This window comes from Crocuta crocuta, unplaced genomic scaffold (assembly GCF_008692635.1).
Source record: "Crocuta crocuta isolate KB4526 unplaced genomic scaffold, BGI_CrCroc_1.0 scaffold443, whole genome shotgun sequence".
Lineage (NCBI taxonomy): Eukaryota > Metazoa > Chordata > Mammalia > Carnivora > Hyaenidae > Crocuta > Crocuta crocuta.
This window is the reverse complement of record NW_027529446.1, coordinates 1462293-1480653: the sequence shown is the minus strand read 5'-3', so window position 1 is coordinate 1480653 and position 18361 is coordinate 1462293. Positions and strand designations below refer to the sequence as shown.

At 62.8% G+C, this 18361-nt stretch overlaps 1 protein-coding gene across 1 annotated transcript; it reads left to right on the top strand.

The window, feature by feature from the left end:
* The first annotated feature begins 1027 nt into the window (after positions 1-1027).
* LSM7 (LSM7 homolog, U6 small nuclear RNA and mRNA degradation associated) lies at positions 1028-6228 on the top strand. Its single transcript, XM_077760619.1, has 4 exons — positions 1028-1230; positions 1335-1489; positions 4819-4890; positions 5946-6228. Exons 1-4 carry the CDS (start codon positions 1028-1030, stop codon positions 6086-6088), a joined length of 573 nt encoding a protein of 190 aa, XP_077616745.1. The 3' UTR covers positions 6089-6228.
* Positions 6229-18361: the final 12133 nt, after the last annotated feature.

The following is an 18361-nucleotide window of genomic DNA, read 5'->3' as shown; positions in this document are numbered from 1 at the left end:
GCTGGTGTTATTTTGATAGGGATTGCACTGAATGTGTACATTGCTTTGGGTAGTATCAACACTTTACTAACATTCATTCTTCTAGTCCATGAGCATGGAGTATTTTTCCTTTTGTGTGTGTGTGTGTGTGTGAGAGAGAGAGAGAGAGAGAGACAGAGAGAGAGACAGACAGACCTGGCAAACTCTCACTCACCCTTCAGAACACCCTTTAGGTGCCTCTGCTTCTGAAAAGCCTCCCCAAGCAAACTGGGTCACTCCCTCCGCGGTGCCCCCATTACCATCTGTCCACTTCTCACTTTGCTCTCCTTCAAAATGTCTGCAGAGCTCAAAGTCCCTGTTCTCAACTTGCTTAAACATCCGGAGGGGGGCTGGGGAAGAGACATCCCGGAGAGCTTCTCCACAAGGAGACCAGGGGCATTCCAGGGAAACGGGGGAGCCCAGAGCTGAGTGTGCTCCACAAATAGAAAAGGAGGGGAAGCATATTCCCAAGCGGCCAAACCACAGAGGCCTCCCAAACGCGCCGGCAGCCGTGGGAAGCCTCTCCTCCGGATGCAACAAGACACACACATTCAAAGAGGTCAAGCCTGCTGCGTAGTGAATGGATTGGGGAATGCAGGAGACAGATGTGACCACAGGGAGAACACTGCCCACCAGGAGCTCCGGTGGGGGGGTGGCAGGCTGGAGTGGACAGACCAGGGTTAATGGCTGCAGGCGCAGGGCTGTAGGGACACCATTCCCGGAGCTGCATAACCCAGGGGGTCAGAGGACTTGAAAATAAAAAAGGCACGTATGATGATGTGCATCAGCCGTCTCGCGGCACGTATCCTACCACCCAGGGAGACCTTTCACTTAAGTGCCCCCAGAAGATGCACACGGCACAGAAATCACCCCATGCATCATCTCGCTCAGTCCTCGCTGTACTCCTCTCTTCCTTCTGCAGAAGAGCAACTGACGCCTAAAGAGGGGACCTCCCTTGCCCAAGGTCACGGGACAAAATGCAGGGCGGCGATTCGACCCCACTCCCGGGATGGGTTCCTGGCCGCTCCCGGATACTGTCAGGCACTGGGTGCCGCGCTGGACGGCTACCGCAACCACCGGGGTGGGCGCTAACAACGCGCGCAAGGGGAAACTGAGGCTCGGGGAGGGACACTCCTGCGCAAGGCCAAGGGGCCAGGCAGCAGCGCCCCCGGCGGCGGTTGGAGACCTCGAGGCAGAGCAGGGGCTGCGGAGGTAGGGGAATTCCCAAACTTCAGACCCAGGCACAGCTGAGTGACGCTGCAGCTGGGGAGGGCTCCAAGGCAGGGAAGAGAGACTGGCCCGGGACAGGCCGCAAGGTCACGGCCGGGCTCCGGGCCCNCGTCGGCGCTGTACGCCTCACGCGCTCTGCTTCCCCTGCAGGACAAAGAGAAGAAGAAAAAAGAGAGCATCTTGGACTTATCTAAGTACATCGACAAGACGATCCGGGTGAAGTTTCAGGGAGGCCGCGAAGGTGAGAGCCCGCCGCCCCCACGCCCTAAACGGTTTAGGGTGAGTGACTGCCGAGGCCGGAGTGGCGGCCGATGCCTGGGCACCGCCTTGAGCGCTTTGCTCGGATAACTCGTACCAGCCTTCTAACGTGGGAACGAGAGGCGCGGGAACGGGTCCGAACCACCCGGAGCCACAGAGTTGCAGCCGGGACTGGGATTCCCGACTCGCCTCCTGTGCGGTGCTCGCTCTCCGAGTCCTCCCGGGAAGCGGCCGCAGATGCTCGCTGATCCCCCTACACCAGGGTTCCTCAGGCGCCGCACCGGGGACATTGGGGCCACATGGCCCTCGGTTGTGAGGGCTGCTCTGGGCGCCCTGGAGTGTTAACCAGCACCCCCAGATACCACCAGGTGCCAGAAGCATCCCTTCGTTCTGACAACCAAGCCAGAGCTCTCCCGGGTTGAAACCACTGCCCCTACGGTCAGTCTCAAAGTATGGACCCCAGAGACCTGTTAAAAGCGGGCTGAATCTCCTTATTTGCTCCTCAGTTCTTCCAGGCTCCGCACTGCCTTAGGGTAAAGGACAGCCTTTTGTGCCCCTGAGGGGCCCGGGGAGCACTCCGCTACCACAGGCACGTGAGATATCCGGTTCCTTTCTGCCTGGAGTGCTCTTACCAGGCCAACTTGTTGCCCCTGTCAAAGTGCAAACCTCCACTGAGTGAGTTTTAAAGATCCCTTGGCTTTCTTCAACAATTCACGAGTCGGGCAGCGACCCACCGTCTAGCAGACAGAAGGGAGCGGAGAGGCTGTACAAACCAGGAGGCTTTTATAGGCAGGAGGATGCAGGAACAGACAAAGCGTGGATTGTTTTGGGGGGGGTCCATCAGGAAGATGGCCTCACTTGGCTCTGGCCAGGAAATTGCAGGCTGACTGGTTGAGATTACATTCCCGGGAGAGCTGAGGCTGTCTCCGTCTGGGGGTGCGGGCTCGGCACCAGTGACTCCGTTTTGGGTTAACCTCAGTCCTTTTCCTGCTCTCAGCTCCAGGTTCTTGCTCAGGGGAGCCTTCCCTGACGCTCCTCCCCAGGCCATGCGCCTGTGGCGTAGGCTCCTGGTGTCAGCCATCACAGCTCCCCGCGTGTGCCCGTAAACACACTGGGTATCCCTGCATCTTCACCCTGAACCTAGCGCGGAGAGGGCAGGAGCGAGGCAGGTGTAGGCACAGTGGCCTAGGTGCCCCGGCTGCCCTAGAGCCCAGCCTCTGGGTCCTAGTGCCAGACAGCTTGGGTCCAAGCCCCAGTGAATTCATTTGTCACACAAGGCTGTCCGTCCACCTGCCTCACCTGGAGGCAGTCCTGACACTGTGAGTGAGCACTGGAGCACCTTTCATTCGCTCTGCTGCCTCTCCGGTCTTCAGTTTATTTCACAGGACGCAATCTAGATGCCTCCTCGTGGATGATCGGGTGGCATCATCGTGGTTTAACCATGGTGCGTGCAAGGCAGCAGCAGGAGAATTTGAACGTGAACAAATGTCTGCTCTGTCTGCACCAGGCTGGCTCCCAGGCATTTGAATGAGGCGCAGCTCTTGTTTTCGGGGTGTCTGTGCTGGTTTGCTACCCTCTCTAGCAAACTGCCACGAGTTTAGCAGCTTCGACAACACAAATTTATCACCTGTGGCGTCCGTCAGGAGTCTGGGTGCCCTGGGCCCAAGGTCTCTCAGGCTGTAGTAAAAGAGTGTCTTAGAGCCTCTTAGCTCAGGCCCCGGGCCTTCCTCCAGTGCTGGTGCTTGTTGGGCGAATTTGGTTCCTCGTGGCTGCAGGACTGGGGTCCCCATGTCTGCTGCCCGCCGCCCTTGCCCCGGGACTCCGTCNTGGGCGAATTTGGTTCCTCGTGGCTGCAGGACTGGGGTCCCCATGTTCTGCTGCAGGTGTCCAGGGCCCTGCTCAGAGGCTGCCCGCCGCCCTTGCCCCGGGACTCCGTTCACCCCAGGCAGTTGGCTCTTTGCAGGCCAGCAGGGAAACCTCCCACGCTTCCCGCGTTTTCTTCCAGAAGATTCTCATTCCTTCCACAGCTCATCCAGTCAGGTCAGGCCAACCCAGCATAACGTCTCTTAGGTGAACGGAAGGTCCACCGACTTGGGAACCCTCATCACATCCGCAGAGCCCTTCTTCCTCATCGAATAACCTAATCATGAGAGTGACGCCCCACCAGTACTCACAGCCCCCCCCACTCTTGGGGGTGGGGCTGCACACGATGGTCACCAGGGAGGGGGTATTGGCTCCATTTTAGAACCCTGCTTGCGCTGCATCGAGGAGGGCAGACCCGCAGGGACGGGCCCCTGGCTCTGGGCCACGTGCCTGTATGCTATTGCCGTCCACGCTGTTCGTGACCCCGTTGGGGAGGTGTCCTCGTGATCTGTTTTGCAGGGCAGGGACGGGCAGGGAGAGAGGAAGCCACAGAGCCAGGGGCTCAAGCCCAGGAAGTCCGAGGCTGGCAGACATTTTCTGTAAAGGGCCAACAGGAAACACTTTAAGCTTTGCAGGCAGGACGACCCCGGTCACAGCTGCTCAACGCTGCTTCTGCAGCATGAAAGCAGCCACAGACAGACAGTACGTGGCCAAGCGAATGTGGCTGGGTGCCAGTGAAGCCGTGCATAAAGTGCAGCAGGCTGGGTTTGCCCGTGGGCCACAGTTTGCAGACCCCTGCCCTGTGCCACATGGGGCTGCGGGTCACACCCAAGCCCCTTCTCTGTGCGGACCCGACAGCTGCGCACTGTGGTGATGCAGTGGGACACCTGCTTCTGCCAGCCGAGCCTGGGAAGGGGAGGAGTGAGGCGGGAGGGGCGGGGGGCTCTCGGGGCACGTCACGCCGCACCGTGAGTCCGTGCTCTGCTCCCTCCTGTGGCTGAACAGTCCACTCTGCCAAGTTCTGTGTGGCTCGTGAATTACCTGAAATTCACATTTCCGCGTCCCTAAGTGAAGTCTCACTGTGGCACAGCCACACCTGAGCGTCTACGCATGGTCTGGCTGCTTTCGCCCCAGGAGGACAGAGAGGAGTCCTGCCACACGTGGCCCACGTGGTTGAAATGTGCGCCGGCCAGGCCTTTGCAGAAGACATTTACCGACCATATTCGGGGGCAGGGGGGAGTTTGGGGTCACCCTCACTGCTCCCCTCTGGAACCCCCCCTCATTCTCCCTTTGGTCCCCCATCCCTCCCGCCCCGGAGAGGCTGCTCCCACATCTGCCCCTTGCTGGGGGTGAGCCCTGGTCTCCGCGTCCCAGGCGCCGTGTGCCTGTCCCCGGAACGACCGTTTGTCTTACGCTTTTTCCTTTCTCTTCTCGGGTGATTCCTACAAGCCAGCGGCATCCTGAAAGGGTTCGACCCGCTCCTCAACCTCGTACTTGACGGCACAGTCGAATACATGAGAGGTGAGCACGGCCTCGGGCCTCAGCAGCTCCTCACTGGGCCCTTATCGCTGCTCCAAGCCCGCCTACCTGCCCCTGAGTGAAGGACACGGTCCTTGTCACCCAGGTAGCTGCTCCCCCTGTCTGCTGTGTCCTCGAGTGGACTCTGCTGCTAACCTGATTCCCTGGTCCCTGTCACCGAGGTCCCCAGATCCCCGGCAGGCCAGCACCTGCCCATCAGCCGGCTAGTCCCCCAGCTCAGCCTGCCTGAGGCCGTAAGGGGACCCCCCAGACCCAGACCTAGGAGGGAGGCAGGTCCTGCCCCCCCCCCCCCGGGCACTGTCACCCTGGTGAGAAATTAGCAGGCCCCCAGGGCCCCCTCTGTGGGGAAGTGTGGCCTCGGCAGAATGGCCACCACCAGGCCTGTTGCTTTGCCCTTGTTTTCCTTCCTCCCGCCAGGTCCGTCCGGGCTGCAGGCCCGCCTCAGCCTGATGATTCTTTTCCTTAGTGGGGGCAGCCCCACCGCACGCGTCCACTGGGAATCCTCGCACCCAGAAGCAAGCCAGACGCCCGGTGCGCGCTGCTTCTCCGCCCGGAGCCTGCTCCTCGCGGGGCCGGCCCCGCCCGGCAGGGGTGTGTGCCCTCTTCTCTCAGCCCAGAACACTGGTCCCCCTGTGGGATCTGGCGGGAAGAGCTGCTCCCTAGACCTGGGCTCTGGCGCACTGGGCCGCCGGCCCCTCCCCGGCATCGCGCAAAAGCAATAAAGGTTTTCAGTTGCTGCCGATTCCTTGGGGTCCCTCTCATCCCACCGTTGACACGGGGCAGATGGTGCCCCCACACGGCTTCCGGGAGTCCCAGGCCGAGCTTTGTTCCAGCTGCTGCTGGCTTGGACGCCAGGGCCCCCAGTTAGCTTCATGACAGCGTCCCCGGGGCCCTGTCGTCGTTGCAGAAGGAGGGCGGGTGTGGAGCACCGTTGCCAGAGCTCTTCGTGGCCCTTGTGGTCCGGGGGTCACCAGCGACAAGGGCTGCGGGNCCCTCCCTCCCCCCGCCTCACTCCCGCCCCTCCCTCTTGCCCGCAGACCCCGACGACCAGTACAAGCTCACGGAGGACACCCGGCAGCTGGGCCTGGTCGTGTGCAGGGGCACCTCCGTGGTGCTCATCTGCCCGCAGGACGGCATGGAGGCCATCCCCAACCCCTTCATCCAGCAGCAGGACGCCTAGCGGGCTCGAGGGCCCGGGCCACGGCCCCCCGAGGACTCGGAGCTGCCCCTCCTGCCCTGTGTGCTGCCACAGGAGCGGGATTTCTTTTTTGTATAGGTTTTGTTTTGGTTTTTGTAATAAAACTGCAAACCTCAAGTGTCCAGGAGCCCCAGAACCTTACTTCCAGCCTCGGCTTTCTGCCAAAACCGACACCCAGGGATTCCGTTTGGCCCACTGGCTTGACAGGCGCCGGCCACAGTGCTCCCCGGCACCGGCGGGTTCAGAGCTGACCGCGCACGCTGTCCAGGCGGGGGGGGGTGGGGGGNTCGGTGGGAAAGCCCCGCGGCCTGTCCCTGCCGCTGCTTTGTCCCTCCAGGGCCGCCCTACGCCCGCCGGCGTGATCCCCGAGGACCAGGGCCTTCTGGGCCATGCTGGGTCCTGCTGCTCCCGACAGCCACGGCCACGCAAGAACAAAGCCACCACGTCATCTCGGCTGGGCCCGGGGCCCACCATCACCCACGTCCTCGGCGCCCCTCCATGTCCCCTCAGAAAGCGGCACGTTTTCCCTGATCCTTGGTTTCTAAACTCCTGGTACTTGTTAGGACCCTGCCCCCGCAGGATGGTCCCTGCTGGGAACAGGCTTCCTCTGCCTGAAAATCACCCAAGAGGGTGGGGGGTGGAGGGGAGGGAGGGGCTGGGAGCAGGAACTGGGCCCGTGCAGGACGCCGGCAGCAGACAGGGCCGGGGCTCCAAACGGGGGCTGGGTGGGCGCACGTGTCAACCTGTCCGGCGTTGCCACCGGACCGAGAAACTGAAACCAGCTGGCTTCTGGCTAATCGTGGGGATCTGGGCTCCGGCTGTGTTCGCTGCTGCTGCTGCTGGGAATCCGTTATCAGCTGCCTTATCAGAGGCCTCATCCCAGAGCCAAATCCTCAGCAGCTGGACAGGGGGGTGGGGGTGGGGGACGCCGGGTTAGCAGCGGGCGGCAGCCCCCGGGGAAGGCTGTGACCTAGAATCAGCACACCCAGTGTGCCAGCGTCCAGGCCACCAGGCCTCGCCGCTGGGGAGTGACTCCCCAGTGCCCATGTGACAGCCGGGGCCCCACACACAGGGAGGCCACAGGATGGAGGGACCGAGGCCCCAGGCCCTGGAACATCTGCTGGTTCGCACACCCAGGCCACCCAGTCTGAGGCCACGCCACAAAGGCTGAGACTGAGACCTCGGGGTCGCTACTGAGTCAGTCCAGAGTCCTTGGCCCTGAGGAAGGGTGGGGATGGGATGCAGCAAGGCCTTGGAGGCCAGTTAGACTTGTTAGAGCCCCAGGGGCAGCCAGGGGGCCAGTACAGGGATGCCTGGCCTTCCAGCCCCTAGCTTCTCCAGCAGACCAAGCACAGCTGGTCCCTGCCCCGCCCTGCCTCACCATTGCACATCCCTGTGCTCCAGACCGGGGCCTGCCCAATCCCCACCCCCCCCCCCCAGCAAGCTGCCTTCTGCAGCCGTAAATCTAGGGTTCAAATCTGCCACTTACTGTGCGGCTTAGAGTAAGTGTCCCAACCTCTCTGAGGCCCTATTCCTTCTCTCTTAAGTTCAAGAAAAGGCATGGCATATCGACTCTGGCCAGGCACCGGGCCACAGCTGTGTGGGGAGCTGGTTAAGAGCGAAAGCTTTGCATTCAAATCTGGAGATGTGAACACTGTGCTCTGGGACCCGCAAAGAGGGAGAGCTCAACCCTGGGGTCTCAGGCAGCACTCCCTCCCCAGGAAGGGGGATGAATTGGGCCTGTTCCACTTAACTATATCTGCCCGCGAGAGTCCGTTTGACCCCCTTTGTAAAAGACTGGAAATAATCTAGCTGCCCCATCGCTGGGGGATCTGCGCTCAAAACTCCGATTTCTGGAGCCCCTGGGTGGCTCAGTCAGTTAAGCTTGGTCATGAGATCATGATCTCGCGGTTCGTGGGTTCAAGCCTCGCGTTGGGCTCTGTGCTGACAGCTCGGAGCCTGGAGCTGCTTCAGATTCTGTCTCCCTCTCTCTCTGCCCCTCCCCCTGCTCGCTCGCTCTCTCTCTCTCTCCCACTCTCCCTCTCTGTGTCAAAAATAATAAACATTGAAAAAAATTGAATGGTTCTACTGACCAACTGTAAAGCAACTTTTTACAAAGAGGTGGCTCCCTGCACACAGGGGTAGGTGACACGTAGCCACAAATGGTCTGTAGGTCTCCTCGCAAGGGGGGAGTCTTTTTCTCCGCCACCCTCCCCCCAAATCTGGGGACTGACTTTGCTGATAAGGATGTGGTGGCAGTGAGGCCAGAGCTCAGGGGGCCTTCCGGCTTCCACCATCCCCCCACTGGACCGCTGCCCCAAGGCCGCCGTGACGTAAGGAAGCCGGGCACTTGCCGCAGGCTGAGAAGCCCTTGTGGGAGCTTGTTGGGTGCCAGCCAACAGCTGGCACCGGCGGCCCTCAGACTTGTGAGGTCTCAGAACTCCCGGCCAAGGTGGGCCCCCTGAGCTTTCCCGGTGACAGCTGTGGACACATTTCACAGCCGACCCACGGGATCATGAGGAAGAGTGGTTTCATGCCACCAAGACTGGGTGTGTTTGTTATGCAGTGACAGGCCTAGGGGACTTGCTGATGCAGTGAGACAAAGTTGGGTGGTCTGGCCCCGTTCGTGTGAGATCGCTTAAAAAGATCTTGCTCCTCTGCTTGTAAATGTATAGGGAAAGATCTGGAAGGATTGTGCTGACCTGGAATTGAAGAGGGTGCCCTGAGGGCAGTGTTAGCCTCTTCTTAACATTTTAATATTTTACAAGGAGAGAGTTAATATTTAATGGTCTGTTGAAATTCTAATATTCTATGAAGAGCCAGAGAAGAAGTCCAGAAACGGGAAGATACAGAGAGAGAACAAGGAGACGAGAAGGCAGAGCTGGGAGGGAGACGAAATGAGGGCACAGCTACCTGGCGGCCACACCGGATCCCATCCTCCCGCCCTGCTGGCCGCGGTATAAATCCCTGGTCTGCCGCCCTACTTGCCAGCGGCCATGCCTTCCAGAGGCTTCCCGCTCACCCCTGCCCAGATCCCACCCTTTGAGCTCCCGGGCCCACGCCGGCCTCGGCACACGGGGCGTGGGCTGCGGCCGTCGGACCAGGGACTAGCCCTCCTCCATGTGCACACGGTCACGGCGGCCCACGGCTTCCGGGTGCTGGCTGAGAGGCCTCGGGCACTGTCTGTTGAGGACCCGTTCTGGGAGACGGTGCCGGCAGCCCCCGCAGACAGGGAGAGAGGGGCAGAGCCCGGCCTGCGCCCAGACCAGCAAGACATCCCCCGGACACTGCCCCACGGCAGATTCTGGAGTCTTCCGAAGGTGGACAGGATCTTGATGTTGCTCACGGTCAGCCCTGCCCTTCCCACCCCAGCTGCCTTGTCCCCCCAAATAGCTCCAGTAACTGGATGGGCCAGTACGTACTTTCTGGTCCACTTAGCCCCCCCCCCAGCCCTTTCATTACCCCACTTACAGATGGGGAGACTGAGGCCCAGTCGGTGGGGATTCCAGCCCAGACGCAGGCTGCCCCCAGCACCCTCTCCCCTCCCCTTCTTGTGCTCTAAAGCCACCGAGGCTCACTGCCCGCCCCTGAGGCCCAAAGCTAGATGGGTGGCATGCCTGGGGTGGGCACAGAAACCGCCTGCCCTACTCGCCCTGGCCGGGCGCCCTCACCCTCACTCTGCAGGTCGGTTCCGGCCGCCAGCAGCCAACGGAAGACCTCACTCCGACCTCGGAGCACCGGCAAGAGGACCCGGATGCTGCCGAGTAGCGTGGGACCCTCTGCTGCAGAGCCCGGAGCCTTCATGGCGTCCAGAGTGTCTCCGTCCGTCAGGGCCTCCTGGCCAGGGAAACGGGGGAGGGCGCGGCGGCGACGCGGAGGGAGGAGGCTGATCAGCGGGCAGGTTTGCAGGTGGAGGGCGGCTTGCTGCCTCCTCGGGCGGCGGCTTGAGCCCAGGGCGTGAGCCCCCCGGGTCTGCCCCCCTCCCGCCTCCTGCTGCCCCCACCTCTGCAGGAACAGCTCCACCCACCGCCTCCCTGCTGTTGCCGGGGAGATGGGGGAGACCCCTGGCCTCGAGGCCTCCCCCCAGCCTGACCAGAAGGTGTCGCTGGAGGCTCTTGGTCTCCTCCCAAGAAATAGTCAAGGCCAAGGCCCCACACGCTGTGTTTGAGCCGCGCCTGAGGGAGTTCATTAAAGCATGTGCACCCCCCCCCCAGCGTGTGAGGGTCTGTCTGTTACCNGCCTTCTGTGTCATCACAGCTGGGGGCTGCCAGGGCGGCCGCTGACCTCCCGGGAGCGGCCCCGCCCCTCTGCGGCCTGCAGGCCTCTTCAGGAGAATGGGTGGCGGCGCCTCCCCTAACGACCGCGTGCCCGGGGGACAGCGGGGAGCAGGACACGGGGTGGCTCGCTCTGCTCCGGGGTTTCTCCGGGCTGCGCGGATTTACCTGGCTGAGGCGAGAGGAAGTGCGCGTGTTAGTAACTTGAGGCCCCGGGATCCAAACATCGGAATAGGGGTGCAGTCACCAAGGGGCGGGTCGAGGGTGCGCCATGGGACAAGGAGCCCCACCAGGACGGGGCAGAGGAGGGGCGGGTTTGGGACCTGGGGGCTCCCTCAGCCCCCATCCGTGGCCCGCACGGCGCGTCGGCCCCTTGCTGGAGGTGCGGGCCTCCAAGGGGGTGTGGGGGGCCCTTGGCAGGTGAGAGGCACCCCTTGTGCAGACAAGGAGGGTCTGTTAACTGTCTGGCCCCCTCTTTTCGGGGTCTGCTCCGGGGAGTAAGTCCAGCCGCCGGCGCGGTGCCGGGTGCAGGGCCGCCGCCTCCGGAGCCTGGCAGGCGGGGGCTCCTTCACGGGGCTGCGCCAGCAGTGAGCCAGCCGCCGTCCTGGTCACCAGACGTTGGCCTCTGGGGTCTGGCTGCTGCGCCAGGGCCGGGCACCCGTCCCCCAGCGGCAGGAGGGCAGTGGCACTCAAGGACTTGACACCCTTTGAGTTACTTCTCGAGACGCCAGCTCTAGGGCCTGACCTTGAGGGAAGCGACCTCCGGCCACCATCGCTGCCCTGTGGTCTCCGGGCCGCCCTGTGCCCACTGGAGTCTGAGCCCCGGCGGGCTGGCCCAGCGCTGCCTTGATGGCCTCTCCCACGAGGAGCACAGCAGCGGCCGTCGTCCCTGGGTGTCCGGGTATCTTTTTAGAAAGACAGGCTGCCGGGGGCCAGCCCGGCTCCCGAGTAAGTGTCCCCAGAGCCACACTTGCCTTTCGGCCACAAATAAGGTGAAGGGCTTTTCAAGGTCAGGAGTCCCCAGCTTGTGGGCTGTTCTTCTCTGTTCCACGCAAGTGGGTCGGCGTCTGGGCCTTTTAAAACCTGGTACAGGGGTTTGGCAGTGAACCTGAACTCCGGAATCCATATTCTGCAAAAGCCCATCATCCTAGAAACACCCTGGCCTCCACCTGGTATGGCTTCCTCGCGCTTACAGATCAGGCCGCCTTCCCCGGTTAGGACGCACCCCAGACAGTCCTCGCTGGGGACCCGGCCTCTGTTGGTGCCACTCCCCGGCCGCGCCGGCAGGAAGCTGCTGGAAAGGGCTGCGGAGGAGCATGTCACCCACGTGTTGCAAGTAAGCGTCCTGAGACGTCGGGCAGNAGTCGACTGTCCCTGAAGCCGGGGCAGGACTGCGGGTGCAGCGCTGAGTCACGCTGGTGGGTGGATGTCGCTCCGTTCAAAGGCAAGCATTCTGAGATTCCAGCCTTAAGGACGCGCAGAAGACAGCAGCCTGGGGATGAGGGACTGTGAGCCAAGCGGGGTCTGCCGGGGTCTGGGGTAAAACAGTGCAGGGGTGAGGTGCTGGGTCGGGGGGCTCAACCAGTTGAGTGTGCGACTTCGGCTCAGGTCATGATCTCACAGTTCGTGGGTTCGAGCCCCGCGTCGGGCTCTGTGCTGACAGCTCGGAGCCTGGAGCTGCTTCAGATTCTGTGTCTCCCCCTCTCTCTGCCCCTCCCCCACTCATGCTCTTGCACTCTCTCTCTCAAAAATAAATAATAAACGTGAAAATAAAAGACAGTGCAGGGATGAGGTACAGTGGGGTTGACCCCGGGGGCCCGGACGGGGCGCAGTACCGGGAGCCCATGATTCAGGAGAGTGTGTGTTGAAGCCTCGCCAAGCTTTAGGCCTAATGGTGTTTGCAGAGGCCATTACTCTTGCCCTGTAAGCACTTTCTATCAGAGCTACAAACCTGGCTCCTTCCGGGGCCCCCTGTCCCACACGCGGGGATTAACCCAGTCCCTTGCCTGCCTGGAGACAGCACGAGGCCAGACCTCCCCCCCCCCAGGGAAGAGGCCTGGAGTGGCTCCCAGGGCAGATGGAAAACCTCCTCCCAAGCGCGGGCTGGGACGCTCAGGTCCCCGCAAACCAGGTGGGGGCTGAGTGAAGTACTTTGACCTTGGCTCTCCCTCCGCCCGGACAACGGGCAGCTTCAGAAGCCAGGAGGAAATCAAACAGGCTTACCGGCCGCTTCTGGGGCCCCTGTGGTCCCTCCCCCAGGATGGTGACAGTCAGACACGGCCGTGACTGGTAAGAGGCGGGACCCTGGCTCCCTTGGGACCCACGGGCTCCCCGTGCCAGCGTCCCATCCGTTTACACAGGGGACGCGGCGCTGGAGGGGACGTGCCCGGGGCGTCCGTGACCCCAGTGGTTCTGGGCCGCCACGGACCAAACCGGCTCCCTCACCTTGCGGCCTTCTCTGGGGTCGGTTCAGAGGGCCCCGAGGCGGGTCGCCAGCCGTGAGGGTGGCTGCCGAAGCCTGGCCAGCCTGTCCTCCCTCCTTTCCTCTCCAGCCCGGTCCCGACTGTTGACGGCAGAGAAGGCCACACCCCGTGGTGATTAGCTGCTGTCGGGCAGCCATGGCTGGAGCTTTCTTCCAGTTCCGGGGCTGACTGGCCTTCGAAGGAGCCCCCCAGGACGGGCTGCCTGCCGGGCGTCCGGGTCCACGTGGGCCCCCACAGCCCTTCTGCACGATTGGAGGACACGTTCCTGTCACTGTCCGCTGGCTCGGAGACACCACCGAGGCACGTGCTCCCCGAGGGCCAGTCCCTGACACCCAGGCTGGTGCCCCGACTTGGGGTCCCTCTGAGGTCCTGGCGTCCTCGCCAGCGGGCGTAGGGGGCAGGCAGCCTGGAGGGTGTCGGCGGGGCTCTGGGCTCGGGCCCAGACGTGGGGGTTTGCTCGGTGTTACGGCCGAGGGCGAGGAGGACCGCCTCGCAGCTGGGAGCACGGTCGGAGTCGGCTCCCGAATCTCCCGTAAATCCGCCAGGGCCCTCAGAGGCACGACCCAGGCGCTCAGGGCCTCGTAGGGGCAGGGAAGCCCCTTCTGACTCGGCTGCAGTGACGGCGGACGGACGGGCGGGTGGGCGCTGGAGCCCGAGGACCCCTTCCCACCGCGTGTGCCTTGCGCTTGCCAGGATGGCCCCAGAGGCCGCGAAGGCCGGGCACAGGGGTCTCGGTCCATTTCTAGTCTCGTACGGAAGAGAGGGAAGTGCCGTGCGGTGTTCTGGTCGAGACTCCAGTTTTCCCGCCAGGCTTCCCGCCCTGCCGCCAATGTTGGGGCCAAGCGGTGTCACAGATACGGGGAAGCATCTCCCTCTTGAGCCGCCCAGTAGGACCTGGGAGCTCCACGCTCCGTCCCAGGCGAGTGTTTGGGGACGGACGTGGACTCTCCCTGTCTTCCCGGGACGGGCCGGCTCCCCCCTGAGGATCTCCACAGGGACCTAATGAGGGTCTGTCCCCACGGCTCCCCTGATGCCACGCCCCACCATCAGGGTGGTGACCGGCACAGGGCGGGACCGGGTCCCAGGGCCTGTGCCTCAACCTGGTGCCCGGCTGCTGGGTGTTTTTAATGTTTTGTTTATTTTTTTAAAACAATTTTTTAATGTTTATGTATTTATTTATTTTTAATGTTTTATTTATTTCTAGGAGAGAGAGAGAGAGACAGCGTGAGCAGGGAAGGGTCAGAGAGAGAGGGAGTCACAGACTGAAACAGGCTCCAGGCTCTGAGCCGGCAGTCAGCACTGAGCCCGACGCGGGGCTCGAACCCACGAACTGCGAGATCATGACCTAAGCGAAAGTCGGACGCTTAACCGACTGAGCCACCCAGGCGCCCCAATGTTTATTTATTTTTGAGAGAGAAAGAGACAGAGTGTGAGCGGTGGCGGAGGGGGGAGGGGCAGAGAGACAGAGGGAGACACAGAATCTGAAGCAGCTCCAGGCTCCGAGCCGGCAGCACAGAGCCCGACGCGGGGCTCGAACCCACGAACTGCGAGATCATGACCTGAGCCAAAGTCGGACACTTACTGACTGAGCCCCCGGGCACCCCTGGCTGCTGGGGTTTTTTACAATTTTATTTATTTACATAATCTCCCTTTATTTATTCATAATCTCACAGCCCTGAGATCGAGTCTCCTGCTCTTCCGAGTGCGCCGGCCGCCCCCACCCCCCCCAGTGGCCCCTCACGTTTCCCTTTTGTTGCCCGGAGGCTCCTGGGCTCCTGGGTTTGCAGCTCGCTGTCCCCTCGCTGTGACTCTGTCGAATCAACAGCGTTAAGCAGAGCCGCAGGGTCCTGGATCTGAGCCTCGTTCCACTAAGGACCCCAGAGCAGCTGAAACTGTTTTTCCCCCGCAGGCCCCCTGGGCAGCGTGGCCCGAGCGCCTGGCCGGCTGCGGGCAGAGAGCAGGACCCACGCCGGCTTTGGTAAGGGGCCCCCACAGGGAGGCGGGGGTCAGGGGGCCTGTCCCCGGGCAGCCGTGGGGGTCAGAGCCGGGCTCGTCCTTCCTTGTGCCCCAGATGCCGTTCTCCAGGGCGCAGGCCACTTCAGGGCCCCGCAAGCCGCTTGGCCGAGCAGAACGGATGCCGAGGCCTCGAGGCCACAGGGCAGCCGTGCCAGACTCTGGACTCCCCTCCGGCCTCTGCCCGCGCCGTGCCCTCCGCCACCCCCCTGGGCCCACAGAACTTGTCCTCGGGGCCCAGCCGTCCTGTGACACTTGCCTTGCAGCCCGGATTTGGGGCCCGGTCGTTTCCCCAGCCCGATGGCAGGACCTGTGTTTGGGAACCCCGGATCCCAGGGGCACCACGCTCGGTGCAGGGAAATGTTGACTCAGTGAATGATAACCAATGACCTTCACGGTTGGTTAGTGCGGATCAGGCAGTCTTGCAAACAGTACCTGCCCAGGGCCATCCTCTGACAGTCTAGAAGGATTTGCTGTTGCTACATTTTTTTTTTTAAGTTTATTCATTTATTTTGAGAGAAAGAGCGGACAGAGAGACAGGGAGAGAGAAAATCCCAAGCAGCCTCCGCACCATCAGCGCAGAGCCCCATGCGGGGCTTGAATCCACAAACTGACCTGAAACCCCGAGAGCCCGATTCTCAGCCAGCGGAGCCCGCGGGTGGTTCGGCCCCGGAGGGGCTAGCTTAAGGTCACACAGCAGGGACCCAGCACAGCCCCAGGGATCGGGACTGGAGCCCAGGCCTCAGTCCCTGCCCGTCTGGTGGTTTCACTCCCAGTTACAGAGAGGAAGCCACCTGTCTGGGGCCACATCTGCGGCTCCCAGGCCACCGGTCCCCACAGCCTCCCCTCGCTGGCCATGACCGCCAGGCCTGCACTTCACACCGAGAGAGGCCACGGGAGGAGGCTTTTAACTTTAGAAATAATTACGGCCACCTGAGGGCTCCTGCAGGCTTTCCCAGGCGTGAGGGCACAAGATGGGAAGAGCCCGTGGCCCCCTGGGCAGGCGGCCACCTCCCTGCCCCCCAGCCCCTCTCATGGCCCCCCCCACCTGGAGCTGTGCTCCCCACCTGGGTGGCCCGTCACCATGGCAACATCCCCAGAACACGCGGTCGTCACCTTGGCCATCAGGTACTCCCACCCCACCACCTGGGACACTTGACCCCCTCTCCTCACCCCCTCCTGCTGGGGACGCTGGGCCCTGAGAGGCCACAGGGGCGGCTGAACCCCCTCCGTCATCCTGCCGGATGCGTCGGAGCAGCGCACTCCAACGTGCACATTCTGTTTGCTGAGCACCTACTACGTACGTGCTCTGGGGACATGGCAGCCGGCGAGACAGGCGTGGTCCCTGCCCTTGGCAGGCACTCCCTCGGGACGGGGAGCGGGGACAGAAAGGAGAAGACAGGCAGTGTTTTGAGGGTGATACTTAGAGGAGAACCGGGTTCCCTTCCCCACTCAGAAACCCCACCTCTGAGGTTTCCCTCAACGGCCCCGGGTCACTCAGTCACTCACCCAGGATGGACCGGACGCCTGCTGTGCGTACCGGAGCCACAGCAATAGAGAAGGAAGGAAGGAAGGGCGCAGGGGAAACTGGCTAAATTATCCGTCAATTGCAGGGAATGTTAACCGGGGAGAGCGCCAGGGAGGGGGGCGCGGGGGGAGATGTGAGTCGGCGGGAAGCAGGAGGGGGCGTCGGGCCTCGGAGCAGCTGGGCAGAGCGGCCGCCTGCCATCGGGACTGGCGTCTGTGCGTCTAGAAGACGGGGACCGTTCTGGCTCCCGCGTTAAGGTGTGGAAACTGAGGCTGGACGGGAGTCTCCCACGGCCCCGTCGCCAGGCAGCGGAGGCAGGATCCGGACTGGAAGCCCGGCCACCGCTCCGGGGCTCCTCGCAGCCCGCTGGACGCATCGCCGGTGCCCTGCCTGGGGGAGGCGTCCCGTCCCCCGCCCGGGTGGGGCGCGGGCTGTCTCCGCTGAGACTTCCACCTGCCTCATGATTATTTCATGACTCTGCTTCCCCCGCCAGCCCCGCTGAGCCCCCTCTTTTCCCTGAGTGTCTCCTCCCTGCAGCACTTCGCCTGGCATACAATAGGTGCTCAGTAATGCTTTGCTCCAAGAGCCCTGAGACGCAGCAATCAGGAGAGGCAGGCATCAAAAGGGAGAAACAGAAGCTCAGAGAAGGGAAGTGACCACCCCGAGGTCACACAGCACATCCGCAGTGATGACTTCCCTGTGCAGTGTTCCAGGCTGGTCGTGGGGGGGGGACCATGAGGACGGTGCCCACATCCTCCTTCTGGACGTCTCTGTGGCCAGGAAGGGAGCCACCCCCCACCCCAGTCCACCCCCCGTCCTGTGGAGGTCTGGCCTGCAGCCTCCTGAGATGCAGTTTCTGGGCCTCCAGCCAACGCGACAGTCTGGGAACAGAGCCTGCTTGAGTCACAGGTGGCTGGGCTGACGCCAAGCCGCCATCGAAGCAGCTGGGAGGAAGCAGAGGGCAGGGGCGGGTGGGAGAGTGCAAGGTCACACCCGAGGCAGCCTCGCCCTCCTCCTGCCCCTCCCCTGGGACAGTGCCATCTCCGGGCCTCGCTTTGCCCATCTGTGAAATGGGGATGTTGAAAGTGTCCCCCTGGGGACAGTGAGTGCAGCGAGTAGCCAAGGGCCTACATTTAAAATGAGCTGAGCACTGGTGTTAGCCTGGTGGGGAAGGGGACGCCCCCAGCCCCGTCCTCTGCCCCCGTGACCCCCAGCCCCCAATCTATAGTGACATCCACCTCCCACGGTGGCCCCCACAGTGTGAGCGAGCCCTCTCACTGGGACAGGCCCTGTCCTGGAGGCTGACACACCCCACTGCTCATGCTCTTTCTGCCCTGCCTCGCTTCCGGGGAGCCCGGGGATCCCCGCCCGGAGTCCTCACCCTGAGCCTCCCTGAGTCTGGAGTGTCCCGACCAGGCCCTCTCCTCAGACAGGGAGCGGCCCCTCCTAACCTGAGGTCCCCAAGCTGTTCGCAGTGTGTAAAAGTGAAAGGTGCTGAGCCCGCTTCCTCCGCCAGGCCCAGGGCGCCGTGGTGGGAAAGCCCAGTAACTCAAACACACGCCAGTGATTACCAGCTGGCCCAAGAGGGATGAAGGGAAAGGCACTGCAGGCAGAGGGAACAGCAGAGGCAGAGGCCCTGAGGCTGGCAGAGCAGAGGGCAGGGTGGGACGGAGAGGCGAGCGCGGATCCAGACACACGCCCTCAGTTTAGACATGATCCTGAGGGCAGTAAGGAGCCATGGTCGGTTCCGGAGCACAGGGGTTCGGTGTCCTCTGGGGCCGACGTGGGGAGCTCGGGAGAGGCTGCGGCAGGCGGACAAGTGCCAGGGGGCAGTGGGGGCCTGGACGGAGGAGAGGGCATCGAGGAGGGGCAGGTCCCCGCCAGGCCGCCCCTGCGTTTCCTGCGCCACAGCCTCCGCAGGCCCACCAAGGGCACGGCCGCGGGGCCCTCGGGCCGG